General features: G+C 32.9%; 1 protein-coding gene across 4 annotated transcripts in view; it reads right to left on the bottom strand.

Annotated features, from left to right (window-relative positions):
* Nucleotides 1-14,070, bottom strand: part of LOC150093914 (unhealthy ribosome biogenesis protein 2 homolog) — a 393,653-nt gene that overhangs the window by 227,217 nt on the left and 152,366 nt on the right. For all 4 annotated transcript variants that reach the window (XM_090412865.1, XM_090412866.1, XM_090412867.1 and 1 more), the window contains one exon: nt 11,063-11,238. In XM_090412865.1, coding sequence (XP_090268991.1) covers nt 11,063-11,238 — 176 coding nt within the window. The remainder of the gene's footprint in view (nt 1-11,062; nt 11,239-14,070) is intronic.

Genomic DNA, 14,070 nt, shown 5'->3' on the forward strand with positions numbered 1-14,070 from the left:
TCATGACATATTAGTGAAATATGCATAAATAGAGTGTAATAAATTATATTTAGTTTCCTCTTACATGTGTGAAGCTGTTATTCAAAAAATATATTAGATGTTAGTAATTATTTTTGGTCATATCTTACTAATTTTAGACTGTAAAGTTAGTGTGTGTGAAATTTAATAAAAGATATTGTTTTAGAAAGCATTTTAATACATGCCACTGATGCGTGCAAGGAAAATGGCAGCTGAGTTTAGCATGAGGGCTCTTGTATGATTACCAAGAGTTGAACGGGTTGTGGTATGAAAGTGTGAATGGACAGAAAATATGTCGTAAATGTTTTGTGTGCCATACAAGAAATGCAAGTTGTGTAGATAGCAGGAAAATTAATTGATAAATGTCAACAATGTAAGGAAAGATAGCAAAAGTGGTCTGGTGAATGCAGAAATAGTGAATGATAGTGCTTGGAATGAGAGCGTAAAAGAAGCACCAGTAAGGGGTGAAATAGATTGTCCTTCACAGGACAAAATGGGAACTTATAGCAACTAAAGAAATGATTGTCATGTATTACAGCAAGTGTGAGAATGAAAGAAAATGTGAATTCAGAAAGTATGAAAGTGCAAGAAACTGCAAATGAGGATATGGCATTGTATAGAAATTCGATGATAAGAGGTATACTTAATGAGCAAGTGACAAAAGCATGTTTCACAGCTGCAAAAATCAGAGATGTTAGTGACACTGTTAGTTTGCAGAAGGGAGAAGTGAAAGAGATGATTGTTATATCAGGAACAAATAATTTGAAAGGGTAGAAATGCGCAATGAGAGAAGATATGAAAGAGTTGCTGGTGTGCTGCCTCAGCACAAGGACAGAGTATGAGAAGAAGGGTCATGATTGCTAATGAGTCTGTGAGTAGATTGTGCAGGAGAAATTGGGTGCAGTTTACTGGTGTATGGAGTGAATTTGATGGACAAAAGAAATAATATATGCATGATGGACTATATTTAAATGGTTTTGGAGTTAGATGTTTGCAGAAAGTGGTCTTTAGTGAGAGTGGAAGCACAAAACCAGGGAAACTAGGGATATCAGAGAGGATGCAACCAAGCATGTGTCTGGCCACCCCTATGAGCAAGTGTATAGAAATGATCATGCAATTCAGAATGTGAATTCACAGGCTTCCGATTCAAATGGGTTGGTAATGACATTACACAAAGATAACTGTGGGTGCAAGGGGATGTTGACATGCAAGTACACGAATGCAAAAAGTCTCAGGAATAAGAATTTTTGGCACTAGTCAGCTCGACTTGGCTAAAAATTATAGGCATCAGTGAGACCTGGTTGACAAAAAATGATAAAGTTACAGAGATAGAATGTAAAGGATATTGTATTTTTAGGGAGGATAGAGAGAATAGGACAGGAAGTTGGGTTATTGCTGATGATAGCTGAAAAATTACAACCAACAAAATTAGAAGTTAAAGAAGATTTTAGGTCTCGTGGAGATGGTTGATTTGAAGCTGTCTGGTGTGGGATAGAGGCCAATAGGATAAAAGATATTGTTTTGCACTGCTATAGATCAAGAGGGTGTCCACAGGAAAATGTAGATACCATGTACTGGCAGATTAGTGCAGACCAAAGTAACGAAGAAAAGGGGCCTTGGCAAAATGGAAGTAGAATTTATACAGTTGCTAAAGGATAATGACATTAAAAAAAAAAACATGTTATAGAGAAGACAAGGACTTTGAGCATGATGAATCTGATAATAGCATCAAAACATATATCCATAACCTATAACTGGGAAGAGTGACCATGCAGTCTTGTTCTGGGAATTTGCCAAATCTCTGTCAAAAAAAGGATTTATGTTGACTATAAAGCTGGTATTTATGAGAGACTAAGGAGTCATCTTGGACAGCAGTATGGTTGAAAAGCTAGAAAGGTCAGATTGTTTCAGAGAAGCAGTATCAGACTGCATACCCAAGGTCAGGAGGATAAACCAAGTGAGAATTAAATGGATGAGTAGAGATATAAAGCAATATCTGGAGGGGGGGGGGGAACCGTTGAGAGAATATAAAGAAAAAGGTAATCAGCAAACTAATGAGCAGTACAAAGTTCAAGTGACTGGTTTAGTAAGAAAAGTCAAATCAGATTATGAGAGAAAATTAGCTTAGTAGGATAAAGTAAACCCAAAAGAGTTTTTTCCTGTTATGTAGTAAGTAAGAGTTAAAATGACTATGGTAGTATGACTTTAAACAATGCTGATGGTGGTAAAGTGACAGTGGCAAAAGAAATAGTCAAGTTGCTAATGTAACAGAGATGCATATCAAAATTGAGGTAAATGAAGAGGAGGTGTTCACATTCATATTGAAATATATGAATGTGAACACGGCAGTTCGACTGGATGGCATGTCAGCCTATATACTGCATGAATGTGCAAGAGAATTGGCATTACCTTTGATGAAGTTGTTCAGTCTAAGTCTCAGCTAGGTTAGGGTTCCAGGGGAGTGAAAAGAAGGTAAGATAGTTGTATAAAAGTAGTTCCAAGAGAGAAGTAGCAAACTGCAGACCAATCAGGAGTGGTTGTTAAAGTACTGGAAAAGTTGGTTAAAAGTAAAATCCAACAGTAGGTGGATAGGGATCGATACTCTATACTAGACAATATTTAAAGGTAGGTCTGTCTTAATAATTTATTCACATTTTATAATAAATTGACAGTTGAATTGGATAAAGGAAATGGATACACCATGAAACTAGTGGACTTTGTAAAAGCATTTGATAGAATACCACAAGGAAAACTATGTGGTATTCTGAAAGTTGGAGCAAATGAGAATGGTATGAAGCTTGTAGCATGGTTAGGGGAGTGGCTGATAGGAAAATACCAGAAAGTAGTATATGATGGAGTGGAATCTAAGAGTATCTGAGGGTTCTGTACCAGGGTCACTACTCTTTAATTTGTATATCAATGATATAGGAAAAGATTTAAGAGAAGATATTCAGTTGTTTGCTGATGATGCAAAACTGGAAAGAGTAATAGTTGATAAAGGTTATGTAGATGTCCTGCAGGATAATTTAAATAAATTGGCATTGTAGGCAAAGGATAATGATTGTCAATTTAATGTTGCATATGATAGCTGAATATGATGTATCATATTGATAATACTGGATTGCAGGCAATTGAAGAGGCCAGGGAATTAAGGATAATGGTAGACTTGAATTGAAGTTCAGAGGGCATATTGCAAAAGTTGGTAAAATGGCTCAAAGGATTACTTGGATGTTGAAAAACATGGTAACAAGTAAAGATAGGGAAGTGCTATCCCTCTTTATAATTATCTTATATATTATTTTGACTACTGTCCAGAAATTTGGTCACCTGGGTTTCTTGGGGACATGATAGAAACTTTCAAGATATTAAAGTGGATTTATAAAATTGATGCAAAGGAAATTTTTTAATATATGATAAATATGGAAGTTGTGTAAGAGTATGGGTTAGAAGGGTTGTGCAGACCAAATTTTTTAAATGGAGAGTGGTGAATGAGTGAAATGTATTGCTAGAATTAGTTGTGAGTTACCTGAAAGTAAATGAGTTTAAGGAGAGGTATGATAGGTTTTTTGTGTATAATAGTTAGTTTGAGTCTCCCACGGTGAGTCTCTGGCTCCAAAGAGATACTCTATAGTTATATTATATTATTATTATAATAATAATATAAAATCTTGAAGCCTGAACAAAAAAATTAAAGAAAGTAATTTTTAAATAAATAGATACATAAATAAAAAGAAATGGAATAATTATTATGAAAACTTGTAAAAAGATAGTAATTTCAGCATAATAAGTAATAGTAACAAATTAGAAACCTTAACATTAGATGATTTAACTGAAATTCTAAAGAAAATTCTAAAAAAACAAAAGCTACAGGAAATGATGGAATAAATATGAACCTATTTGAATATGCTGGCTTGGAACAGCCTAAGAGACTTTTAAATTCATTAAATAAAATTTTGCAATCAGGAACAGCTCCAGACAACTGGAAGAAATCCATTTTTTCCCTATTTTCAAAAAGGAATAAATCAAAATGTTCAAACTATAGAGGAATTTATTGGATTCCAGACACAAAATATATACAACCATAGTGAAAAAGAAAATAACATCTATATAGCAAAAACATTCAGTAAAAGAACAAAATGGATTAAAAAAAAAGAATCACATGCTTATTGATTCAGTCTTCATTTCTTCACTTTAAAACAGCTAACTGAAAAACAAAGAGAATTCCAACTAAATACTCATATCCTATTCATAAATTATGAAAAAGTCTGATTTAGTAAAAAAAAAAAAAACTATCTGAAATATTAAATAAAATCAAATTATCCAAACACATATTAGATGTTTTGATAACTTCACAACTATTACATATAACTGATTAACTATTACATATAACTGATATAACTGATACATATTACATAAACAAGAATAAAAATGGTAAATTCGTTACTGTATGCATGTTGAAACATCACTAGTTGTTGCTATCATGTTCTGTGGTATCATGCAGGTTATATTCTAGGTCCATGGCAGCTAAATTTTTGATGAAAGAAGACTATACTTCATGTAAAATTAAACCTTGATTTTTATTGCATTGTGTAGGGATCCTAATCATTTGCAAGGCTTCTTTTAATTTTCTTGTAAAACAGTATATATGACATTTTTGTTTGTTGCTAAAGTACTTGATAGCCTGTAGTAGTTGTGGAATGCCAGGCCTGATTTATATTCTCTTCTTTTTTCAATGTCTTTTATGTGTTGAGACATGAAGATTTCTTCTGACCTTCCTGTCTGGCCTACATAACAAATGCCACAAGAGAAATGAATCTCATAAATGCCTGGATTTTTCATGGGGTGATGTGTCGGTTTTGGTGGATGTAGGAATCTTGAGATTTTTTGTAGAGATGAAAAAGGCTGCTTTTATGTTGTACTCATGGAGCAACACAACCACTTTGTCTGTGGCATTCCTGATGTAAGGCAGTGTGATTGCATTCTTGAAATCATGTTTAAGTGAAGGAATTGCAGGAGATGTATTAAGAATTTTTCTGATCATCTTGGGTTCATAACCATTGAGTGCAAGGTTGTTTCAGGTAGTGCAGTTCATTATTCCTTTTAATTGACGTGCTTGATATGTTGTATGCACCATCCATTACAAAAGTTTTAATCTTTTGTAATGGATGGTGGTGTGAAGCAGCATTTAAAAATCTTCCCATTGTGGTAGGTTTTCTGTATACAGAAAAGGATAACCTTTTTTTCCTCTTTGTTTACTTCTGCAGGGATATCAAGGAATGGTAATTTTTTTTTGCTATTCTAGTTCAAGAATGAATTTTATATTGGGATGTAAGTTGTTCAGATAATCTTTGAAAATAATTAACTCATCCACTGTTCCTGACCAAATAACAAAAATATCATCGATGTAATGTAAGCCAAATTTTTGTTTTTTTCTGATAGTTTTTTAATGCATTAGTAAAAATTTGCATAAACAGGTTGGCTAAGGCTGGAGAAGGGGGGGGGGGCATGGCAAGTCCTTTTTGTTCCCAATATTGGTCTTAAAATATGAAAAAAGTTTTTCCATACAATGTTTGAATAGTCCTACACTCTCTGGTGGGAAAGGGCTTTATACAAGCAGATCCACTCTGTCATTTCTGGGTACACTTTTTTCATATTTCAAGACAAATATTATATAAGAGTAGTAGTTAGTAATCTATCTTATTTAAATGTCATGAAGGAAAATTAGATTGGGTATCTTCATGTTTATTGCATAGACTGGTTATCATTACTAGAGATTTTGATCAATGTAACTGTACCTTCCCTCCCCAGCATCAAAACCAATAATGATGACTTTCTTGATTTCAGGGTGTATGTTTTAATTATTTGTATTTCTTCTTTCCAGTGGGATGTCAAAAGTCTGGTATGAGGATTTTGCAATACCTGCAATGTTCAATTAAAATATGATTTCATATAAACAGACCACAAGAGCTCCTTACAAAAATTTATCTCACAACTAATAAAACCATTATTAAAATAAAAAAAAAAATCCACATTTATGACTGAAAACACTGACAAAGTTTCTAGGCACATAAAAGAAATTACCATATCCCTGATAGTATTCTCTCTTCTTCTGATGCCTCTTCTCTATACATTGCCTATTAATGATTAAAACCTAGCAGAATGAACAAAATTATCTTGTTTGGATACAATTTCACTATCATTTGCAGATATTTTGTCTTTTCATGAACGCAAGCAATAGTTGTCAACTCACATAACTGTTTCTTACCCATATGGAATCACAATTTCCATCTCCTTGCCATCCCTGTTGATATACCCTATTACATTAGATATGATAATGATGCCTTATGTATTGGTAATAAGAATACAAGACAAAAACTATTTCATTCTTTGAACAACTTCAGTCACAGCATACAATTTTCCTTCAATAAAGACAATAAATCCATAAACTTCTTAAATTTTACCCACACTAAAAACCTGTATTTCTCTTCCTATATCATCATTAGTATATAAAAAGATTTATGTTATTAACACAATTCATTAATGCATACAAATATTTATCCCCAACACTCTCTAAAACCAAGTAATCACAATCACTTAATATCTTCATTTCGGGCAATATCCATATCTCCAACAGCTAACAGACTATGTATTCATCTGGCTCAAAATCATATACAGTGGAACTTCGGTTGTCAAACGCCTCTGTTCTCAAACAATTCAGTTCCCGAACATATTTTCTGAACAAAAAACGCCCCAGTTTCCGAACAGGCAAACGGCAACCATGTGCTACTCATGCTGAGCTGTAAGGCGGGAAAGCATCAGTTACACAGCAGCCTTCGTTCAGTGCAGACACTTGCTCAAATTTGCAGTGAGTTTTCTTGATTTTCTTTGTTTTGTTGTTTTTTTTCTCATAAATTATTATTAATTAAGCCACGATGGGACCGCAGAAGAATAGGGATAGCAGCAAAGTGAAAAGAAAAGTTATTAGAACCACGATAGAGATGAAAAAAAGAAATCATATCCAAACATGAAAATGGTGTTTGTGTCTCGAATCTTGCTATGCAGTTCGGTGAAATCAACGATATGTACAATACTCAAAAATAAATAAATGAAAATAAAATAAAATAAAAAATAAATAATGTTTTTATGGAAGGGGACTCCCCTTACTCACCTCTTTCCACTTACACCATCCTCCAACTCTCCTCTGTATGTATGTATAGTTAAAGTGAAGTTAAATTTTTGTTTTGTTTTTTTATCTATTTATTGTGTTTATTCTTTTCATGTAAGATTTTATGCATTTTCGTTATGTTTGTTACGATCTTATGCATGAAGTACTGTTAGAAAGGTTTAAATGAAGATAGTAAACGGACAGACTTTTTTGGTAACGAACCGGCTTGGAATAAGGATTCGAGAAGAAAATTATCGAAAACAAAAAAAATGCAGAAATACATCTATTGGAATATAGCCACCTGGAATGTGAGAGGTATCCACCACAAAATCATAGAACTGGACCAAGCACTAGAAGAAAGAAATGTAAAAATAGCAATAATTACAGAATCTAAAAAAAAGCAGAGAGGAACAGACAAAACTGAAAATTATATTTATATATACAGTGGGGTAAAAGCAGAAGAGAGAGCTAAATCTGATGTAATGATCTTTCTACATAAATCTCTTAGAAACAATATAATCCATTACAACTTTTGGAGCGATTGAATAATAGAAATGAGAATTAAAATAGACAGAGGCTATATGACAGTAATTGGAGCTTATGCACCTGAAGAAGGAAAAGAGGAAGACTCAGAAAACTTCTACACCCAACTGCAGAACATATTAAATAAGACCAATCCTAAGGATCAGATTTTGGTAATAGGAGATCTCAACGCAAGAATTGGCAATAAACCATATAAACCAAATATAGGACCTATCGGAGAACTTAACTGTAATAGAAATGGAAACAGATTAAGAGATTTTACTATAAGCAATAACCTTAAAATAATGAATGCCTTCTTCAAACATAAAGACATCCACAGATACACCTGGGAAGCAAGAGACACAAGAAGCATTATTGATTACATAATCAGCAATATCAAAATGTCGGAAATGATAATAGATATAAGAGTATACAGAGGATCTGAAATAGAATCAGGTCATTACCTTTAATTAGAAAAATAAAATGGGAACCAAGATGGAAAACAACAAAAAAGCACAAGGAAAATAGAAATTTTGAATCTTTCAAAGTTAGACTTTTGGATGACAGTAGTATTAAAGACTTGTACCAAAAAAGAATAAAGAACTGGATGACAAGTATAAAACAAAATCAGAACATAGAAGAAGAATGATCAAACCTAAAAACCATAATGACAAAAGCTGCAAAAGAAAGTTTAGGAACAAAGAAAAAGCGGAAAAGAAAAAGAGGCCTTAGAGACTGGGATGATGAAATTAAATGCATTATTGAAGAAAAGAAAAAAGCATATAAAAACTGGCTCAACCTAAAAATAATAATCAAAAATCGAATACAACAGAAAAAAAGCAACAGCAAAAGCAGCATGCAGGAGAATAAACAGATGGAACAATTTTGTAACAAAATTAGAGAGAGACTGTACGCTCAAAAGACCTAATGCATATAAAATCCTCAAAGATCTAAGCAATGAAACTAGAGAAAAAGCAGATATTAATACATAACATGGCAAAATTATTACCAAGATCTATGGTATGATGAAAACATTCAAAATAGAAAACTACCCTTTGTAAACATCTCTGATAACTTGGAAAACATCACTCTAGAAGAATTAACAGAAGCATTAACCCAAAACAAAACAGGAAAGGCTCCAGGAGAAGACAATATAAGCTTGGAACTTATCAAATATGCAGGACTTGAATTCTCACTCAGGTTACTTAACTCTTATAATATGATCAGGAAAGAAGGAAAATGCCCACAAGATTGGACCAAAGCAATAGTTATTCCCATCTACAAAAAAGGATACAAATCTGATTGTAACAATTATTGTGGAATCAGCTTACTTAGTACCTGTTATAAAGTATATGAAAAAATCTTAGCATATAAACTTAAACATATAGTAGACCCAAAATTAATAGAAGAGCAAAAGAAGAGAAAAGGCAGGTCTTGCATAGACTCTGCATTTACGTTAAAATTATTAATTGAAAAACACAGAGAAATGAACATAGAAACACACATAGCTTTTATAGATTACACCAAAGCATTTGATAAAAATTATCAGAGAAAAACTATGGGAAATCCTAGAAGAATATGAAATACCAAACCAACTCTTTAGAGCCTTATACAATATATATCAAGATAATAAAATATCTGTGAAAAGTACAATAATTCAACATCAAGCTGGAAACCAATAAATCAAGGAGTACATCAGGGTTGCCCTCTCTCACCGGTTTTGTTTAATATATACATAGATAAAATCATAAAAGAATGGAAGATAACTAATGAAGGAGGATTCAAGATAAACCATAACACCAGATTAGCTACTCTTCTTTTTGCTGATAACCAAATAATCCTTGGAAATAATGAAGATGAACTACAAAAATCATTATGCAGTCTAAATAATCTGATGAAAACATATGGTATGGAAATATCAACAGACAAAACAAAAGTCATGGCCTTCAAAGGTGCTAATCCAATAAGAAGCAAAATAGTAATAAACAACAAAATAATAGAGCAATTAAATACATTCAAATATTTAGGTTGCACAATGTCATATGAAAATGAAGCTGATATAGAACCAAAGATATCAAACTTTTTAAAAGTAACAGGCATTATAAATAAAATTTTAAAACCCAATTATGTACAAAAACACACACGAATAAGAATCTACAATACAGTTGCTAAACCAAACTTACTTTATGGCAGTGAGATATGGACAATAAAAAAAGCAGATGAAAGAAGAATTGAATCATCCAAAATGAAATTTCTGCACAGAACTGAAGGAGTCAATAATGGACAAAATGATAAGCAGTGAAATCAGAAAAAAACTTGGAATTACAACCTCCCTAAATGAAACAGTGATTTGCTATAGAGAAAAATGGAAAGAACACATACTAAGAATGAATAGAAGCAGAATACCTAAACAAATTCTAAATTACCACCCAAAAGGTACTCGATGCAGAGGAAGACCCTTAAAAAGATGGAATTGAGTCCGGAACAGGCCACTTGGCCTATAAGCCTGGAAAGGAGGAGGAAGAAGAAGAAGAAGAAGAAGAAGAAGAAGACATTAATTCTTATGGGAAAATGGTTTCAGTTTTTGAACAATTCGGTTTCCAAACAGCCTTCGGGAACGAGTGAAGTTCGACAACCGAGGTTCCACTGTACCTTCATTCCAAAATGTCAACTCAAAAACTTATACCATCTTAAATTATCATATATTCATGACACCTACAAAGAAATCATATGCTTAAAATATTTTAAATAAAAATTGTCTTTAACACTAGTAATGAACTTCAAAATCTAATACAAATTACAATAACAAAGAGCAATGCACTATGATTTATAAATCAATTAGTGTCAATCCAGATGCAATTACATTGGATCCATCATTCTTTTTTTTAAAGTCATGTTTAACTAAACAAAACTGGGATTGCAACATTCCCATACCAGATGATTTACATCCCACTACAAAGAAAATATATAAGTCAAATAGTACAGCCGAGTTTACAAGTTAAAAATTACTGGTATTTAGCAACTTATTTGGCCATGAGATAATTATTATAATTTTAGGAATAGCAAAGTTGTCTACAAAGATTTGAAATTATTCCTGATCTTTAAGAAACACTTATTAAAAAAAAAAGTTTAATTTTTATATTGAATATTAAGGATCAATATAATTTTTTTTAAAAAAATGATCATCTTAAATTTAGATAAATATAATATATAAACTAGATAACAGAAAATTAACAATATCAATCATCAGTGGCAGAATAGTTAAGCTTCCTTTCTCAAACCTCAAAATTATAAGCAGTAAGTAAGTACAACACAACTGTGTTGTTTTCTTATATTCAACTATCAAAATTAACTTACATGATCTCTGAACATCTGAAAGGCATGTATAATTAACTGTTGCATATTATCCATAACCTCTTCAATTTCAGGAATAGCAATTATCGGAAAAGTTTCATCCCCTACTCTCATGTGCAACAGAAACACCACAAACAGCTCAGTGATAAGATATAAAGTAAAGTGAAGAAATTGCTGATCTATAATAAGATTAAAAGACATTCAGCAAAAAATAAAAGTACTGACTGAAAAGCAGAACACAACACACTGACATATACACCAAAGAAATCAAACTTTTCCAGCTTTAAAAAAAGTGAACTCATCAATTATCATTATAGCAAATACTATTATGATGAATTCACTAACTTACTATAACAAACTTCCCATCCAAACTTCTAAACATTGATGCTGTGCTAAAATTCACTATAATGTGAGTCAAATAAAAACAATGAACTGGAATTTTCTTTGACTTAATAAAATACGAAATTCAATAATAATCTTCTGTTGCCTCTAATTCTAACTTAATCAAACAATTCACAAAGGGTATCAATAATGCTCTTTGTCTGGAAAGACATTGATTCAAAGTACAGAGTCCTTAGGCTCTGAGGATTTTTTCAAGACTGTCTTTTTGCTTACACCAAAGTCTAATATTACTCTCTGCTACACCAAATTCTCTCATAGCAACAATGTTATTATGTTCTTCTGCAAACTGAACAACATGCAATTTAAATCCTGCTTCAAAAGATGAACATTCACGTTTCTGTTGGCTCATTATCAGGCTAGGTTTGTTTAACAAATAATATTTAAAATGAACTGTGGTTAAACTGATATATCTAACTGTGCTCTATCTATCTCACTGTGCTCTATCATTCAGCGACGGAGAGCGCATGCGCAGATACGATGTGTGCTCGGTCGCCGAATGCAAGTGGATCAAGTAGATTTGGTTGCATAGGCATTAGGTAGTATATATTGTGTGTGCAAGTCTAATAAGATGTTATATTTTTTAGGATCTGCATATAATGCCAACCCCTAACTTTAAGTAGTATTTTTTACCATAAATTTTTCGCATTATACGCGATAATATATGGTAGATTAATTTTCTATTAATTTTTCCCCTATTAAAAACTACCTGGTATATCAGCAAATCGATTTGTAAATTTTTGGCACGCGCACATAAAAAGGTTCACCACCACCACTGCCCTAGTCAATGAATGCCAGAGGAGTGGCTGAATTTTCAATGATATCACATCTTTTTTTTTTTTTTTTTTTTTTTTTTTTTTTTTTTTTTTTTTTTACTTCACTGTAAAAGATAGAAACATTGCAATGAGAAGAGTGCAGATAAGCTATTTGAAAGTACACAAAATGTGCTCCAAGAGTCAAAATGTTTTCTTTCTTTCTTTGTTGCTTGTATCAATTGAAACAAAAAGAGGTGGAGATAATGAAATGGTACATACTTCCCAAGTGAATACACATCCATCCATAATTTCATTTGAGACACCAGGAGATGCCTTTGGTCGATTGGTAGAGCCTCTGCTACTAATGGCTCAGAAAAAAGTTAAGCAAGTTTCAATGTGGTTAGGAAGGGAGTCGATCGTTCGATGCTGTTGGCACACTCTCCCTCGATGAGTCTTTGGACTCCCTGGAGGGCATCATCAAATTCCTGCCATGTACCCTCAAGGGGTGTACAGGATATGATAGTACTACATGAAAAAAATTACATCATTATTAATTTCCTATCTATAATTTTCCTCCAAATCAGTCTGTTACTTGTCAAGACTCCAACATTATCAGATCTTATATTTCTATCGTCTAAAGCACTTTGTACCGTATCAATCCACCTATATCTTGGTCTTCCTCTGGGTCGTTTAGCTGCCAACCTGGCAGAGAACACTTGTTTTGCTAATCTTTCTTCGCCCATTCTGTTTAAGTGACCATACCACCTGAGATTAGCTCTACTAACGCATTCCTGGATGCTGACAATGTCAAGTTCTTTCCTAATATCCTCATTTTTAATATGATATTCCCATTGATGCCATCTGTTCACGCCTCTAATTTTTCTTAGGACTCTCATATCTGTGGTCTCTAGTCTTTGGTCAAGTGTTTTACTTCTGACCCAGCTCTCAGATCCATAAGTTAAAACTGGTTTGAACACTGCTTGTATACAGCTAATTTAGTGTTCCGAATAATTTCTCTCTTATTCTATATGAATTTATTCAATTGACTTCCCACCATACCAGCTTTGCTGATTCTGTTGTCTATTTCTACATTTAATTTACCATCTTCAGTAAAAATCGTGCCTAAATAGCTGAAATGTTTTACTTGTTCCACAGGTTCTCCATTCACAACACAGTTGACATTTTCAATGATTCTGCCTATTTTCATTGTCTTTGTCTTTTTATTGCTGACCTTCATACCATATCTATTACAACAGCTATTCAATTTAGTCAGAGAATCTTGCAGACTTGTAGCAGATTTATTTAGAAGTATAACATCGTCTGCATAAAGCAAAGAGCTGACATTAACATCTCCAATTTTGATATCATGCTTAATACCACTTTCCTTCATAATGTGATCCATATAGATAATGAATAACAGAGGGGATAATGTACATCCTTGTGTGACACCAGATTTAACATTAAACCATCTTCCTGTACATTCTTCAATTCTAACTGCTGACTTGTAACTCAAATAAAGACTAAGTATTGCTTGATATAATGCCCCATTGACACCATATAGCTGCAGCGTATTGAATAGCTTCTCTCTTGGCACCTTGTCATATGCCTTTTCCAAATCGACAAAACTTAAATACAGATCTTTGTTATATTCCCATGCTTTCTCGACTATTTGTCGTAAAGTGAAGATCTGATCCTGACAGCCTCTATTTGGCCGTAATCAAGCTTGTTCTTCACCAAGCTTTTCTTCCACAATTCTTCTCAACCGTTTCTCAAGTATACTTGCATAGATCTTGCCAGGAACACTCAGTAGGGAAATACTTCTGTAATTCTCACATGCAGTTTTATTTCCCTTTTTAT

This window comes from Typopeltis vanoorti, chromosome 23 (genome assembly GCF_054136105.1).
Source record: "Typopeltis vanoorti isolate ZY-2024b chromosome 23, IOZ_Tvanoo_1.0, whole genome shotgun sequence".
Classification (NCBI taxonomy): domain Eukaryota; kingdom Metazoa; phylum Arthropoda; class Arachnida; order Uropygi; family Thelyphonidae; genus Typopeltis; species Typopeltis vanoorti.